The following is a 14,290-nucleotide window of genomic DNA, read 5'->3' on the forward strand; positions in this document are numbered from 1 at the left end:
TGCATACCTATGCTGATGGGGAGCTCGCCACCTACACCAGAGCTGGCCCTTTCTGCTGCTGGGTGGGCCACGGGAAAGGCCTCCCGGACTTCAGGGGATGCTGGCCCCACCCCCAGCCCCGCCCAGGCCCCAGGCCTGCCCCGGGGGCTTCCTCAGATGGCCGCATCACCTGGGAGAGGTGAGGGTGCTTCCCACCTTGACCTGGGGTGCCTGGCCCCTCAGCCAGTCTCCCGTGTCCCGGGCCTGTGTCCGTGGCGGAGCCGGGTCCCGGGAAGCCCCTGACCAGGCGTCTGCTCTCCGGCAGTGCTTACGGCTCCTCACCCACTCCTTCACCAGAGAGCACACCCACGGCCACGTCTGCGTCAGCGCCAGCGAGAGCAAGGTGGGTGTGGAGGGCCGCCCGCGGGGGCTGTTGTGGCCGAGAGAAGGGGATAAGGGTTTTCTTAGGAGCATTCCTCTCCCAGCCTAAAGGGATGCCTCAGAGCTGAGGGGTGGCCTCCCGGGGCCTGAGGCTGGGGTCCTGGAGGGCAGGGAGCGAGGGGCCCGCCGGGTCCAGGGCTGTCCGCTCGGTGTCCTCCCTGGCTCCAGTCTTCCCAGTCCCCAGCCCTATCCAGCCTGGCCCTCACCCAGCTGCCTCTGTCCCGGGCTGGTCAAGCCCCCTCTCCTCGGCGTCCTTCCCTCCTTGGCGTCCTACCTGGGGGCCCACCCTGGTCTTGCTGCCTTATACCCATGCCCAAGGCTGGGGTGGCTCTTGTGCTGCCCTCCGTGGAGCCAGTGGAGGCTGGCCCTGCCCCGCGTCAGGCTCCAGGCTTCCCTTCCGGCGCTCTGGCCCATCACCAGTCCCCCACCCAGTGGTTCTCGCTCCGTCTTTGGAGCTCTACAGCCTCGAGGACCTCCTTCGGCAAGGCAGAGCCTGAAGCGCTGGGAGAGGGTGGGGAGGCTGGGAAGAGAGCCCAGCCCGCAGCTGGAGTGGGGTTGCCCTAAACAGAAGGTAAAATGCAGGCAAAGGTGCCGCGGCAGGGATGCCCCCACCCACAGAGGGCCCTGAGGCTGTCCCCGAAGAACCGTCTCTCCTCCACAGCTCTCTGAGATGTCTGTCACCCTGCTGCGGGACCCGTCCATGTCCCCTCTGGGGGCGGCCACGCTCACCCCCTCCTCCACCTGCCCCTCCCTGGTCGAGGGCCGGTATGGAGCTGCTGACCTGAGGTAAGTGAGCTCCAGGCTCCTGGCAAAGCTTCCGCCTCCACAAGCTGACCGACGACAATGGCTGGGACTCGGGCACAGAGCAAGAAGGCAGGGCTCGAGGGGCTGGGTGTCTGGGGACAGCCACACACTAGGGCAGGGCTGGGGGAGGGGGTCTGCCCTGCCGGCTGACGGGCCCTGTCCAAGGTCATTTTCTGCTGAAGAGTAGATTTAGAATACAGTCGTGAATAAAACCAGGAACGGGTCAAAACACTAAACAAAAAGCCCTATTCAGTGGCAGCACTCATAAAATACTCAGTGGGCAAAGTGGTGACAAAGCAGAGCCTAGAGGCCACTTAAGCCCACCTGACACCTGCTGAGCGGTGCTGGGGGCAGGGGACGCGTTGCTGGCAGTGCTCGTGTCTGATCCATCAGGTCTCATGACACCTCAGGCTTTCCAGATTGTCTTCTTGAAAGGAAAAGGCATCAAGCCCTCTGGGCGCCATCCTGAGTCAGGCCTCCTTGGCCACCGGGTCCGTCGCTTGGGCCTGGTGTCCACAGTCGACTAGCAGCTCCCTCCACGCACACGGTCCCTGAGAAAGTCGGGTCAGCTTCAGTTTAACTTTGGAGACAAGAGATGCGGAAGCCGCTTTCACGGGGGGTGGAGGTGGGGAGCCAGAACGTGCCACGGGAGAAGGCGCCGCGTCGGCGTGGACCCTGCCCGCCACACATCGTAGCACAGCGCGGCGCAGCGGCGGGCCGGCCGGAGGTCTGAGCCGGCGTGGGGGGCAGGCCCAGGCAGGTGCCCCCGGCGGTTCTGAGGGGGTGACACTGGCTGTCGGGGAAGCCGGGCCAGAGAGGCACCTCCTGGCAGGAGTGCAGCGGCTTCACTCTGCTTTCCCAGGACCCCACAGCCCTGCTCCCGGCCGGCCAGCCCAGAGCCTGAGCCCCTGCCGGAGGTGGATTCCAAGAAGCCCCCTTCCCCTGCCCGGGCAACGGAGACTAACAAGGAGCCCCAGCGCCAGCTGGTTCCCGACATCCAGGAGATCCGGGTCAGGTGCGTGGGGGCCCTGCCCCAAACGGGGGCCCTTCTAAAGCACCACCCCGCCAGTTCTGCCCCTGCAAGGACAGGTGGGCTGCCCCTGACCTGGAATGGAGACAGCTCTGTGCCGGGGGGTCAGGCAGGGCCCCCTGACCTAGGACAGGGGTGGAGAATGAGCAGACATAAAGGGCAGGAGGGGGGACCAGAGCCAGAGCCAGGGCCAGTGCCGGGCGGGGGCTGGGCACCTGGTGGGCAGCTGCAGAAAGATGGTTTCGGTGCGTCCCCGCCCCCAGCCCGATCGTCTCCAAGAAGGGGTACCTGCACTTCCTGGAGCCGCACACGGCCGGCTGGGCCAAGCGCTTCGTGGTCGTGCGGCGGCCCTACGCCTACATGTACAACAGCGACAGGGATGCCGTGGAGAGGTTCGTGCTCAACTTGTCCACGGCCCAGGTTGAGTACAGCGAGGACCAGCAGGCGATGCTCAAGGTGCGACACGGCCGCGGGCGGGGGGAGGGCGGGCGCCGGGCCTGGTCCTCCTCCGCGGGCCCTGCGTCCGCTCGCTGCCCGGCTGAAGCCAGGCCCGTCTGTCACGGGCCGGGACATGGGGGTCAGCCTCCCTGTCCCTCTGCCTCTCGTGTCCCGGGGTCGCTCTGCCCACCCATGGGGCTGGTAGTCCTGGTGACAGCAGCGGTGATGGGTGGCGCAAGCGTTACTCCTCTCCCATTCGATGGCTAACGACACAGTCCCCTCCTCCTGGGGACGCCCACAGTGGGTGTCATGGAGCCCTGCAGGGCCAGCGGGGCAGTGGGCCCAGGAGTCCAGCCCCTTGTGCCTGGCTTTGCCCCTGCTCCTCTCTGAGCAAGCGGTGGCCCTGGATGTGAGGAGCCCTGACTCCTGGCTGGTGGCCACGGGGCCCACTGGGCACTGATTCCCTGTGGTGGGGGAGGGGGAGGTGTGAGCTCAGCCCGCCACCCACGCCCGCCACATCGAGGGCTCGGGCCTGAGAGAAGATGCCAGGATTAACGGGCCTCAGAGGATACATCTGGGCCAGCAGCTGAGCCAGGGTCCCCGGGGGAGGGACCTTGGCCTGTGAGGGGTTGACTCATCCCACGGGGACACAGAGCAGTGACAAGGTAGCCTCGGGCGTGGCCACGGGGACATGAGAAGATACCGGTGTCCTGACTACAGAGGCTTCCAGATGGGAGCCACCGCCTGCAGGGTCAGGATGGGCTGTGCATGCAGCCGCGCTGCCCCCTCCTAGGGGTCTTCTCTTCTGCTTCCTCATCCTTGACGCTCCCCCTGGGGCGGGGAGGGGCCTTTCCCCGCCCACCTGGGCCCCGGTGGAGTGGCGACCGCCCCTAGCTGACCGCGGGAGGCCTGGCGCCCCTCACGGCAGCCTCCCTCCACAGACCCCCAACACGTTCGCCGTGTGCACGGAGCACCGGGGCATCCTGCTGCAGGCCAACAGCGACAAGGACATGCACGACTGGCTGTACGCGTTCAACCCCCTCCTGGCAGGGACCATACGGTACGTCCTGCCTGCAGAGGGCGGGGGGGACGGTCTTGAGGACGTGAATTCTTGTTTTCGGGTCGTTGCTCCTCACCGAGTGTGTAAATCCCCAAGATGTTCAGAACTGACACTCAACCAGGGCGGGCCTCGATGTTGGGGACACACTGCAGCCAGGCTTGGGGACAGGCAGGCCCTCGGTGGGTGGAGCCTCGCCCCTAGTCAGTGACTTACAAAGGAGGCTGGGGTGTGGGGACGGGACTGGGAGGAGGGCTGCTCCCCCCGAGTCACAGGGCCAGGAGACAGGGGTTACGTCTCTCGGGCGATCGGGGAACCAGAGACACTAATGCCGGCATTCTGGCGCCCTGACCGCCACTTCTCTCCCGCCCTCGGCAGGTCCAAGCTCTCCAGGAGGAGGTCTGCCCAGATGAGGATCTGAGCCGAGCCCTCCTGGACAGCCAGCAGGCCCGGCCCCGCTCTCCCACCCTCGTCACCATCTGTCGTGTCATCCGCCGCCCAGCCCTGCTCTCAGCAGACAGCCAACGCGCCCCCTCCTCCCGGGGATGCCCGCGCTGGGCCCCGAAAGCCCACCTCTGGCCAGGGACCTGCCACACGACCTGTCGTGCTCCCAGCAGAGGCCGCGTTTGTTGTCCTTTCTTCATTCGGAACGCGCCCTGGGTGGGAAGAGCTGGGAGACGCCAGGAAGGCCAAAGGACAGGAGCCACGGGGGCGTCGCTGCCGTTCTAATATTTTTTTACGCATAGACAGACTATAATTAACATACATCAGTTAGTGACACTGAAACAGTCCACTCAGAAATTAACTGTAAGACTGTGTTTTATTTATAAGTGTGCATCTCTTATGCCCTCACGTAGACCCGCAGGGCTCAGGTGGACCCACCCCGCTTGCCCCCAAACGCACCTCCCAAGCTTCTTAAGGACACGCAAGGCGGGGCAGCCGCCTGGGAAGACCACAGTGAGGTGGCGTCGGGACAGGCCGGGCACCTCCCGGTTGGCACCACGGGGGCACCTGCCCGGCCGGAGCTGAGGCCTCTGCCCAGCGGCCTGTGGGGCAGGCCCTGGTCCCAGGGCGTGTGTGTGCGTGTGCCTGTGTGTGTCTGGGGGGCTCTGAAGCCTGAAGTCCGAGCAGCACAGAAGGTGGGTGCACTCCTCCTCGCAGGAGGGAGGACCCACGTCTCACCTGGACAGCAGCCGCCTGAGGTGCGAATGTCCAGGTGACGCCGGCAGCCTGTCCCTGGCAGCACGTGGGAGGTGAGGCAGCAGGCGCCTGGCTGGGGGCCGTCCTGGTGGGAACCGAGCGGGAGAGTGGTCAGGGTCCCACCGGGCGTGTCCTGTGTCCAGGCCGGCTGGGCGCGGGGAGCTGTGTTTAGAGGTGGTCTAGGCAGCGAGGGGCTTCTGGTGTGGCATCTCCAGCCACTGTGAGACTGGGGTGAGCTCCAGGTCGCTCCAGGGAAGAAATGGTGACTTCCCCTCTTTGTCCCAAGAGAGGAGTTTCTGTGAGTCCCGGTGAGAAAACTCCACGGGGTCAGGTGAGGGCAGCCCGTCATCAGGGGGGCTTCCTCCTGTATCCGAGGGCGTCACCCTTATCTTGTTCTGCCCCCTCGTGACAATATCCATTTCGTCCCCTTTGCAGGCCCCATGCCTGAGGGCTGACCGGAACCGGGCAGGAGCCAGCCCCGGGCTGAGAGTCTGGCCGTGTGTCATGCCCAGGCCATAAACCCTTCAGAGAAACCAGGGCCTGGGGTCTTCAGTGACCAGTTCCTACACTCAGAGGCACATTCAGCCTCTTTCTAGCTCGAGGGAAAACAGCAACCACAGCACAAGACCCGTCCCTACCACGTCCCCCCAGAGGGGGTGACGGAGGGTTCACATTCTGGACTAAAGTCAAACATTGTCCGGAAACCAGCAGGCCTGTGCTCCCCCCACAGGGCTTCCCTGGAGGCAGAGGTCAAGACGCAGAGAGCGGAGGGGACAGCACGCTCTGGAGCAAGCACTGACGCTGGCCTTCGTGATGGCCTTGAGGGCAGGGAGGAGAGACGGGTGGGGTGAGTTGTCCTAAGATGGGTCAGTTCCAAGAGCCCCTCCTTCCTACAGGGAGATTGGAGGTGCAGGGCTCAGGCCACGGCCACTCAGGTCAGCCAGCCTGAGGCCGTGGACTCCGGAGAGTCTGAGGCCCTCTCACCCCGGGCACAGGTGTCTGGGGCCAGCCAACCTGCAGAGCACCCGCTGAGTGGGGCAGGGGGCCCCCGGGAGGGTTTCTGGGAATCGCCCCAAATTCAGGGGCCTCCACGGCCATGGAGGCCTCCAGGGCTGCTTCGTCTGGGCCTTGCGCTGTCTTGGCATCTTGGCAGTAACTCGGAACCAGGTGTGGACCATCTGGTGCCCCCTACCCGTCACCACTTCCTCCTCTCAGGCTGGCTCCCACGCGAGGGCCTGGGTCCGAGAATTCCATCTGTGAGTCGGGAAAGCTGCTCTCCCATGCCCGGTGCCATGTAAGCCAGAGACAAGTGGTTTGGGACTCAGTTGCCACATCTGTGACATGGGAGGCTGGTCTGGAGGCCCGTGAGGGTCCTCAGGTTGTGGGGTGCAGACAGGAAAGTCAGGTCTGGCTGTGGCTGCTGTGTCCTGCGAGTGGGGAAGGAGAGAAAGATCCAGAAAGCCATCTCTCTTGGACGGTTTTTGTTCCAGTGCTTGCTGCTGCTCAGGCTGCAGCCTCATTGTGCTTGAGGCCGTGCTCGCCTGGAGGGGGCTCTCTGTCGCCCAGGGAGGGATGGGCTCCTTCTGCTGTGGCCCTAGGGAGGAGCCCCAGGGAGGGAGATGCTGGGCTCCCGGCTGAGCGGCCCGGCTCCAAAGCGATCCGGCTGGTGCCCAGGGCCGGCTGTTGAGACGCTCGTAAGTTTCAAGGCCTCTCTGTTCTGAGTAGTCATTGTCTCTCTCACCGACAATGCACACACACGCACGCACGCACACCCACACACACACCAGGGCGGCTGCAGTGACGTGGTCTCCCGGCAATCCTAGTCCCCCCTCGACACCTCTGGGGCGGATGTCGCAAGGCACTCGGGGAGGGTCCCCAAACGTCGCCGATGCTGCAGGCACGAGCAGGGTGGCCACACTGGTCCTCCGTCAGCTCTCCTCAGCGCGGGGACCCCGCAGGCACCCTCCTGTATCCCTGGGGCTGGGCCACGCGTTCCCCCGGGAGAGACAACAGGCTGTGGCTCCTTCCCAGGTCCGTGCGTCCCGCGGCCAACTGTCTCCTGAGTTCCCCCGTGGCTTGTACATACGTGGTTGTGGCACACCCCAGCCCCTGCACTGTAAGTGCCATCCTGATGTAATGACTCTAGTTCCCTGATGTCCGAAACCCAAGTGTTAGGCTCTAGGCTCCTGTACCGTGTGTGTGCACTTAAGGCTCTGTCCAATTAAGAAATAAACATGGCTCTTTATGCAACACCAGACCCGCGGGTCTCCACTTGGCTTTATTTGTGTGTTAGGTCTGTTTGCTGGGGCCTTAAATAGCCACAGGGCCAGGTGTCCAGCGCTGTCTGGGGACAGCACGCATCTCCCAGTGGCGAGGTGGGGAGGGGAGAGAGCCTTGAGGGGTGGGAGGTACAAGACGGTGTTTATCGTGGTCGCATCCACCTGCTTCCCTCAGTACCCGGCTGCACCTGTCTGAACAGCTCCAGGTGCCCTTGGGTATGCCACCCCTGTACTGCCAGCCTCATGCCCAGGCAACCCCAAGTCCTTTTATGTGGTCAGCATTACCTCATACCAAAACCAGACAAAGACATTCCATGAAAATAAAACTACAGACCAATATCCTTCATCAACATAGAAACAAATATCCTCAATAACATTTTACCAAATTGAATCTAGTAGTACATAAAAAGGTTAATACCTCATGACCAAGTTGGGTTTATCCTGGGAATGCAAGCTTGGTTCAAGAACTAATCAATGTAATTCACTATATTAAACTAATAGAAGAAAAATCATGTTATCCTCTCTATAGATACAGAAAAAGCATTTGACGAAAATCCAAAATTCATTGCTAATCAAAACTTTAAATAGAAGATAACTTCCTTAACCTGATAAAGTGTGTCTACAATAAATCTGTAGCTAACACCATACTTAATAGCAAAAAAATTAATACTTAACCCTTAAGATTGGGAACGAGACACGGATGCCCTCTATCATCACCCCAATTCAACATGGTAATAGAGATCCTAACCAGTGCAGTAAGGCAAAATGAAGAAAGAAAAGGCACACAGATCAGAATGGAAGAATGGCATAATAGGTAGAAAATTTAAAAAGACTCCCTGGCGGTCCAGTGGTTAAGACTCTGTGCTTCCATTGCAGGGGGCATGGTTCGATCCCTGGTTGGAGAACTGAGATCCCACATGCCACGCAGCCAAAAAAAAAAAAAATTTTTTTTTAAAGAATATACCAAAAATCTGCTAGAATTAATACATGAGTTAAGCAAGGTTGCAGAATACAAGGTCAATATACAAACACTAATTTTATTTTATTTTTTTGTTGAAGTATAATTGATTTACAGTGTTTCAGGTGTACACCAAAGTGATTCAGTTATATATATACATGTACACACACACACATATATATATATTCTTCTTCAGATTCTTTTCCATTATACATTATTACAAGGTATTGAACTACAAACAGTAATTTTATTTCTATATACTAGCGATAAACAGTTGAAAATTTGAGTTAAAAAATGTACCACATGCAAGAGGGAAGAGATATGGGAACATATGTATATGTATGACTGATTCACTTTGTTATAAAGCAGAAACTAACACACCATTGTAAAGCAATTATACTCCAATAAAGATGTTAAAATAGCAAAAATGTGAACTACGTATGTATAAATCTGACAAAACATATGAAAAATCAGTATGCTGCAAACTACAAAACATTGATGAGAGAAATCAAAGACCTAAGTGAAATGAAGAGTTACACTGTATTCATAATTAGAAGATTCAATATTTGTTAAGTGGTTATCTCTCCCCAAATAGATCTATAAATTCAACATGATCTCAATCAAAATTCCTGTAGATATCAACCACCTGATTCTAAAAGTTTTGTGAAAAGTAAAGGAACTAGAAGAGCTAAAACAACTTTGACACAGAAGAATAAAGTAAAAAGAGTCACACTACCCAATTTTGACTTACCATAAAGCTACAGTAATCAGGACAGTGTGGTGCTGGTAAAGGGACAGACACATAGATACAGGCAACAAAAGAGAGAATCCAGAAGTAGACACACACACAAATATAACGAACTGATTTTTCTTTTTTTTACAAAGGTGCAAAAGCAATCAATGGAGAAAGGATAGACTTTTCCACAAATAATGTTGGAACAATTGGACATTGATATGTTTTTTAAAATGAACATCAACCTAAACCTCACACCTTATACAAAAAGTAACTCAAAATGTTATGTAAAATCTAAATCTATAAAATTTTTGGAAGAAAACATACAAGGAAATCTCCAGGAGACAAAGCTAGGCAAAGTGTTGTTGGACATGACACCAAAAGCTCTATCCATGAAAGAAAAGAAATGCAAGATTGAACTTCATTACAATGAAAAAACTTTTGCTCTGTGAAAGAAAATGAAAAGACAAGCTACAGATAAGGAGAAGGCACTCACAAATCATACATCTGGCACAGGACTTGTCTCCAGAACACAGTAAGAATTCTCAAACCTCACTGATAAGAAATAAAACAACCCAATTTAAAAATGCTAAATGATACCACTACACACATATTAAAAAGGCTAAAATTAAAAACAAAAAACAAAACCTGACAATATCAAGGGTTGGCGAGGAAACAAAGCAACTGGAATTCTCTATTGTTTGTGAAAATGCAAAAGGCACAGCCACTCTGGACATGAGTTTGGGAATTTCTTAGAAAGCTAAACATACACTTTCATATGACTCAGCAGTCCTACTGCTGGGTATCTACCCTAGAGAAATGAAAAACTATGCCCTAGAAAACTGATATTCATATGTTTAAAGCAACTCTACTCATCGTTGCCCCACATGGGGCGATATAAAATAAAAATGAAAAGAAAAAGTCAGTGACTTCCCTATATACCAGAAACAAACAGCTAGAATTTCAAATTTTAAAAACACCATTTACAGTAGCACCCAAAAAAGGAGAGAAATAAGTAAAACAAAAACAAAAACACAAGGTAGGTAAAAATCAAACAAAATATGTTCAGAATCTGTATGCAGAAAACAACAAAATTCTGATGACAGGAATCAAAGATGTAAGTAAATAGAGAGACATTCTGTGTTCACCGATTGCAGGACTGACTACTGTAAAGATGTGAGTTTTTCTGGTTGGACCTACAGATTCCATGCACCCCAATCACAGTGCCAGGACACCAGATATTGACAAACTGATTCCAAAGTTTGTACGTCAAGGCCAAAGCCCCAGAAGAGCCAACACAGTACTGAAGAAGAACAAAGTTGTAAGACTCACACTACCCGACTTCAAGACTTACTATCAGCTTTCAAAAATCAGGATGGTGTGGTGCTGGTGAAAGAGCAGATAAATAGATCAACGGAGCAGGACAGAGAGCCCAGGGATAGACCCACCCAAGCAGAGTCAACTGATTTTGACAAGGGAGCGAAGGCAGTTCAAGGGCACGAGGACAGTCTTCACGACAAACGGTGCTGGGGCAATGGGATGCCCACAGGCAAAAAAAGTATTTTAAAGAATCTGGTCACAGATCTTACACTTTTCACAAAGTTAAGAAGTTGAGCCAAAATGGATCTTAGACCTAAATGTAAAATGGGAAACTGTAGAACTTCTAGAATTACGTATCCGAAGACCGTATCAAGAAAATGGACCAGGACCTGGGAGGAAGTACTTGTAAAACAATTATAGGACAAAGGACTTGTATCCAGAATATATGAAGAATTATTATAACTCAATGATAAAAAAGATATACAGTTTAGTAAAAAAAAAGAACCAAAGGTATTTGAATGACCAATAAGTAGGCTCCTGACAATGTGTGTAACATCACCTGTCATCAGGGAAATGCAACTTCCCACCACCGAGAGAACTAAACACCAGGGAGAACAGGAAATGTGTGAAAGTCTTCACAGCACCGACTTTTATAGACACCATGCATCTCATACATTGCTCCTGGGAGTGTAAAAACTATAACTACCCTGCAGAAAGTAGTGATGGTACCTTACAGAATTAAGCATTCACCTGCCCTGTGGTCTAGAAAAATTCTTTAGGTATTTACTCAAAAAAAAAAAAAATTGTCTACAAGGACTTATACGAACGTGCGATAGCAGTTTTATTTGTATTAGTGAAAAAAAAAATGGAAGAAAACCTAAATGTTTGTTCATCATCAGGAAAAATGGATTAACAAGTTGTGGTTCATCCATGAAACAGAATTCCATTCGGCAATAAAAAGGAGCAAAACTCTGACACTGGAAACAAAATCAGTCCACCTCCCTGCTGGCCCCCAGGTGGAGACGCGGGAGTCTGGTTACATTTGATTGTCCCCAAGCCTGTGATGAAGTAAAGCAGGAAGCCAGACGCCTCTGATTAGGGGCAGGGTCGACTGGGAAGGGACACGAGACTTTCGGGGAAAACGTTCCTATCTGGGTAAATGTGTGGGTTACCTGGGTTTGTGCACTTGTCACACAGGTGGAAGTCCACTATTAAGACTGGTGGGCTCCGCACCACTTAAGTTTTATCAGAAAACAAAGACTGGGCTTCCCTGGGGGTGCAGCGGTTAGGAATCCGCCTGCCAATGCAGGGGACACGGGTTCCAGCCCTGGTCCGGGAAGATCCCACATGCCATGGAGCAACTAAGCCCGTGTGCCACAACTACTGAGCCTGAGCTCTAGAGCCCGCGAGCCACAACTACTGAGCCCATGAGCCACAACTACTGAAGCCCACACGCCTAGGGCCCATGCTCTGCAACAAGAGAATCCACCGCAATGAGAAGCCTGCGCACCGCAATGAAGAGTAGCCCTGCTCGCCGCAACTAGAGAAAACCCGCGCACGGCAACGAAGGCCCAACACAGCCAAAAATAAAAATAAATAAATAAATTAAAAAAAAAAATAAAAACCTAATTAACATTGATTATTCAGTGTGAATGACCGTGGAACTCCAGTCAGGAGGTCTGCGCGGTCATGCGGTTCTGTGTGCTCTGACCTGAGCAGGTGTTGGACACCTGGAGACCAGGCCCCAACTGCTGGGAGCGGGGTGACAGTTAGGGAAGGACGAAGGCCAGCAGCTCCCGAGGTGGACAGGAGGTCTCCCCATGCACTCATGCACCGCGTGGGCCCTGAGGGGAACCCGCTGTCGAACAAAATAACCGATAATCTGTAATAGGAAGAGAAGAGTATTACTTAAGCCAGACTGAAGACTATAGTCCGGAAAACAGCTTTCCAGATGACTGGGAAACTGCTCTGCAGAAGCAGAGTTTTCAGCAGTTTTATAACTTGTCAGAACAAAGAACATCAACCAAGTCAGGGTTACATTCCTTCAAGGTTTAAAAAAAAACAGACCTGCAGGTACACAGCGAGTCAGCGTGACTTGGTGCCTGGGAGGGAGTCTTGTCCTCAGAGCAGCACCAGCCAGCATCGGCGTCCCAGGAAGGGAGGCATTTCATCTTTATTTTTAACATGGACATTCTTTACTTCTGGTCAATGTGCTCTTTTCTTTCATCATTAAAGCAGAGGTATCCGTACAACGTACGTCTGATAAGCCACAATCAGGCTGCTCGAGTCAGCATCAAATTCAAGCTAACACATGTGTAAGCCAGAATGACTTCCCCAGACCTCAATAGGTGAACATTTCTTTTATCACCGGCTTCTGTGCACCCAGCCGTCAGGTCTCAGTGGCTTCCGGATTGTTCCCAGCTCCTCTGAGAGGGTGGGGGCCTCGCACAAGGGAAGGACAGACACACACACACACACCGCACAACCCAGGCTGGAGTCTGGGGGCTTGTCCGCCTTCCAGGGCGAAGTCGGGGGCCAGGGGACAGTGGGTGGACTTCTGGCAAGGCTGGCCCTGGGGGACCTTCCTGCGGGGGCAAACCTCACCCCTCTCCCTGGAGGGCGGGGGGGCCAGTTGCCTTCCCCACCTCTGGGAAAGTCCTAAACCTCCAAACTGTGTACCGGGGCAACCGAAAAAATCAGCTCCTAATCCTTCAGGCTGCAGGTCCCCACTCCCTGAGTCTGAGCTCCAGGAGGGACAGATGTTGGGTGGGAAAAAGAAAACAAGAGGGCCTGTAAGGGGTGGAGACACGGCCCTCCGAGCAGCAAGACTGGTTCTGGTGGCAAGGCTGGAAGCCTTGGCTGGTTTCGGGCCCCAGCGTTGAAAGTGCCGTGACCTGCTCGGGGATGCGGACCCCCAAGCCGGGGCATCGCCAGGGGCAGGGCGTCTGGTGGGGAAACCAGGGATGCTGCAGGTGACAGGTTCCATCTGGGGCGTAGCCAGCCGACGAAGGTGGCCAGGCCCTGCTCTCACCCTCCACGCTCAGCACCCTCTGCAGCGCTGGGCCCAGCTGAACTCCTTGGAAGGAAATTCATACTGGTTTTGACGGCCTTTTTTCCTCTAATCTTTGGAATCGCTGCCTGGGAAGGAGGGAGGGGGGAGGTGGCGGTGAGGGGTGGTCTTGCCGTCCACCGAGGGGCAGGTGGAGGACAGCAGGACAGGGATGCGACGTGGGGGAGAGAACAGCAGCTGCTGCGGGGCCTGGGGGTCCTCCAGGTGGGCATGAGGTGGGGGCTGTAGAGGTGTCACCTGTGCCCCTTTCCCAGGGGGTCCCCTGGCGGTGTTTGGACGCCAGGCCTTTGCCCGGCAGAGACCACGGCTCCTGGGCTCAAAGCCACCTCCCCTGCTCTGTCCACCCCTCTGCAGGGGTGAGGGTGGGGGCTCAGGGAGAGGGAACCCGTCTCCCCCGGGCAACCCCGCCCTTGCGATGCCTCCGCCCCACTGTGCCTGCACGGGCTGGCGGGTGACAGAGCCGCGTCCCAGAGACCTGGACCTGGGTCTTCAACAGAAGGTGCCTCCGACCCCCAGCTCATTCCTCCTGCCCTGGGAGCGTCCTGCCAGGACTCCCTACTGCCCCGGCCCGGCCCCCTCTTCCCGCTCCAGGACAGGCCTGGGAGAGGGGGTTCAGCCCAGCCCCCGGCCCCGGCCCCTGCCCCTGCCAGGCTCCCTCCACCCCAGTGGCCTCCAGCCTCACTCAGCCTGTCCCCTCTGCTGGAATGACTGCTGCCTCAGGGCTGCCCAGTGGATCCAGTGCAGCCCCCACCCCCGAGTGTCTGCCCCTCCTCCTGCACGTCCTGGGGTCCCTGAGGAGCGTCCATGACCACGACCTCGGGCCTTGTGTTCTTGCAGCCCGGCCAGCGTCCAGCACCGAGTCACCAGCAGAGTCCCAGACTCCCGGTCCCTCCAACTTGAGGCCCAGCGACATATCTCCAGGAAGGGGGTGCATTGTGGGCGTGACTGGGGTGCGGGGAGGGGGGTCACAGGGGATCCCCG

At 55.7% G+C, this 14,290-nt stretch overlaps 1 protein-coding gene across 2 annotated transcripts in view; it reads left to right on the forward strand.

The window, feature by feature from the left end:
- The window catches only part of KIF1A (kinesin family member 1A), a 92,630-nt gene extending 85,426 nt beyond the window's left edge, over window positions 1-7,204 (forward strand). For both annotated transcript variants that reach the window (XM_068544087.1, XM_068544086.1), the window contains 6 exons: window positions 305-382; window positions 1,082-1,206; window positions 2,087-2,239; window positions 2,518-2,710; window positions 3,634-3,752; window positions 4,128-7,204. In XM_068544087.1, coding sequence (XP_068400188.1) covers window positions 305-382; window positions 1,082-1,206; window positions 2,087-2,239; window positions 2,518-2,710; window positions 3,634-3,752; window positions 4,128-4,170 — 711 coding nt within the window. In that variant the 3' untranslated portion in view covers window positions 4,171-7,204. The remainder of the gene's footprint in view (window positions 1-304; window positions 383-1,081; window positions 1,207-2,086; window positions 2,240-2,517; window positions 2,711-3,633; window positions 3,753-4,127) is intronic.
- The last annotated feature ends 7,086 nt before the right edge of the window (window positions 7,205-14,290 follow it).

This window comes from Eschrichtius robustus, chromosome 5 (assembly GCF_028021215.1).
Source record: "Eschrichtius robustus isolate mEscRob2 chromosome 5, mEscRob2.pri, whole genome shotgun sequence".
Lineage (NCBI taxonomy): Eukaryota > Metazoa > Chordata > Mammalia > Artiodactyla > Eschrichtiidae > Eschrichtius > Eschrichtius robustus.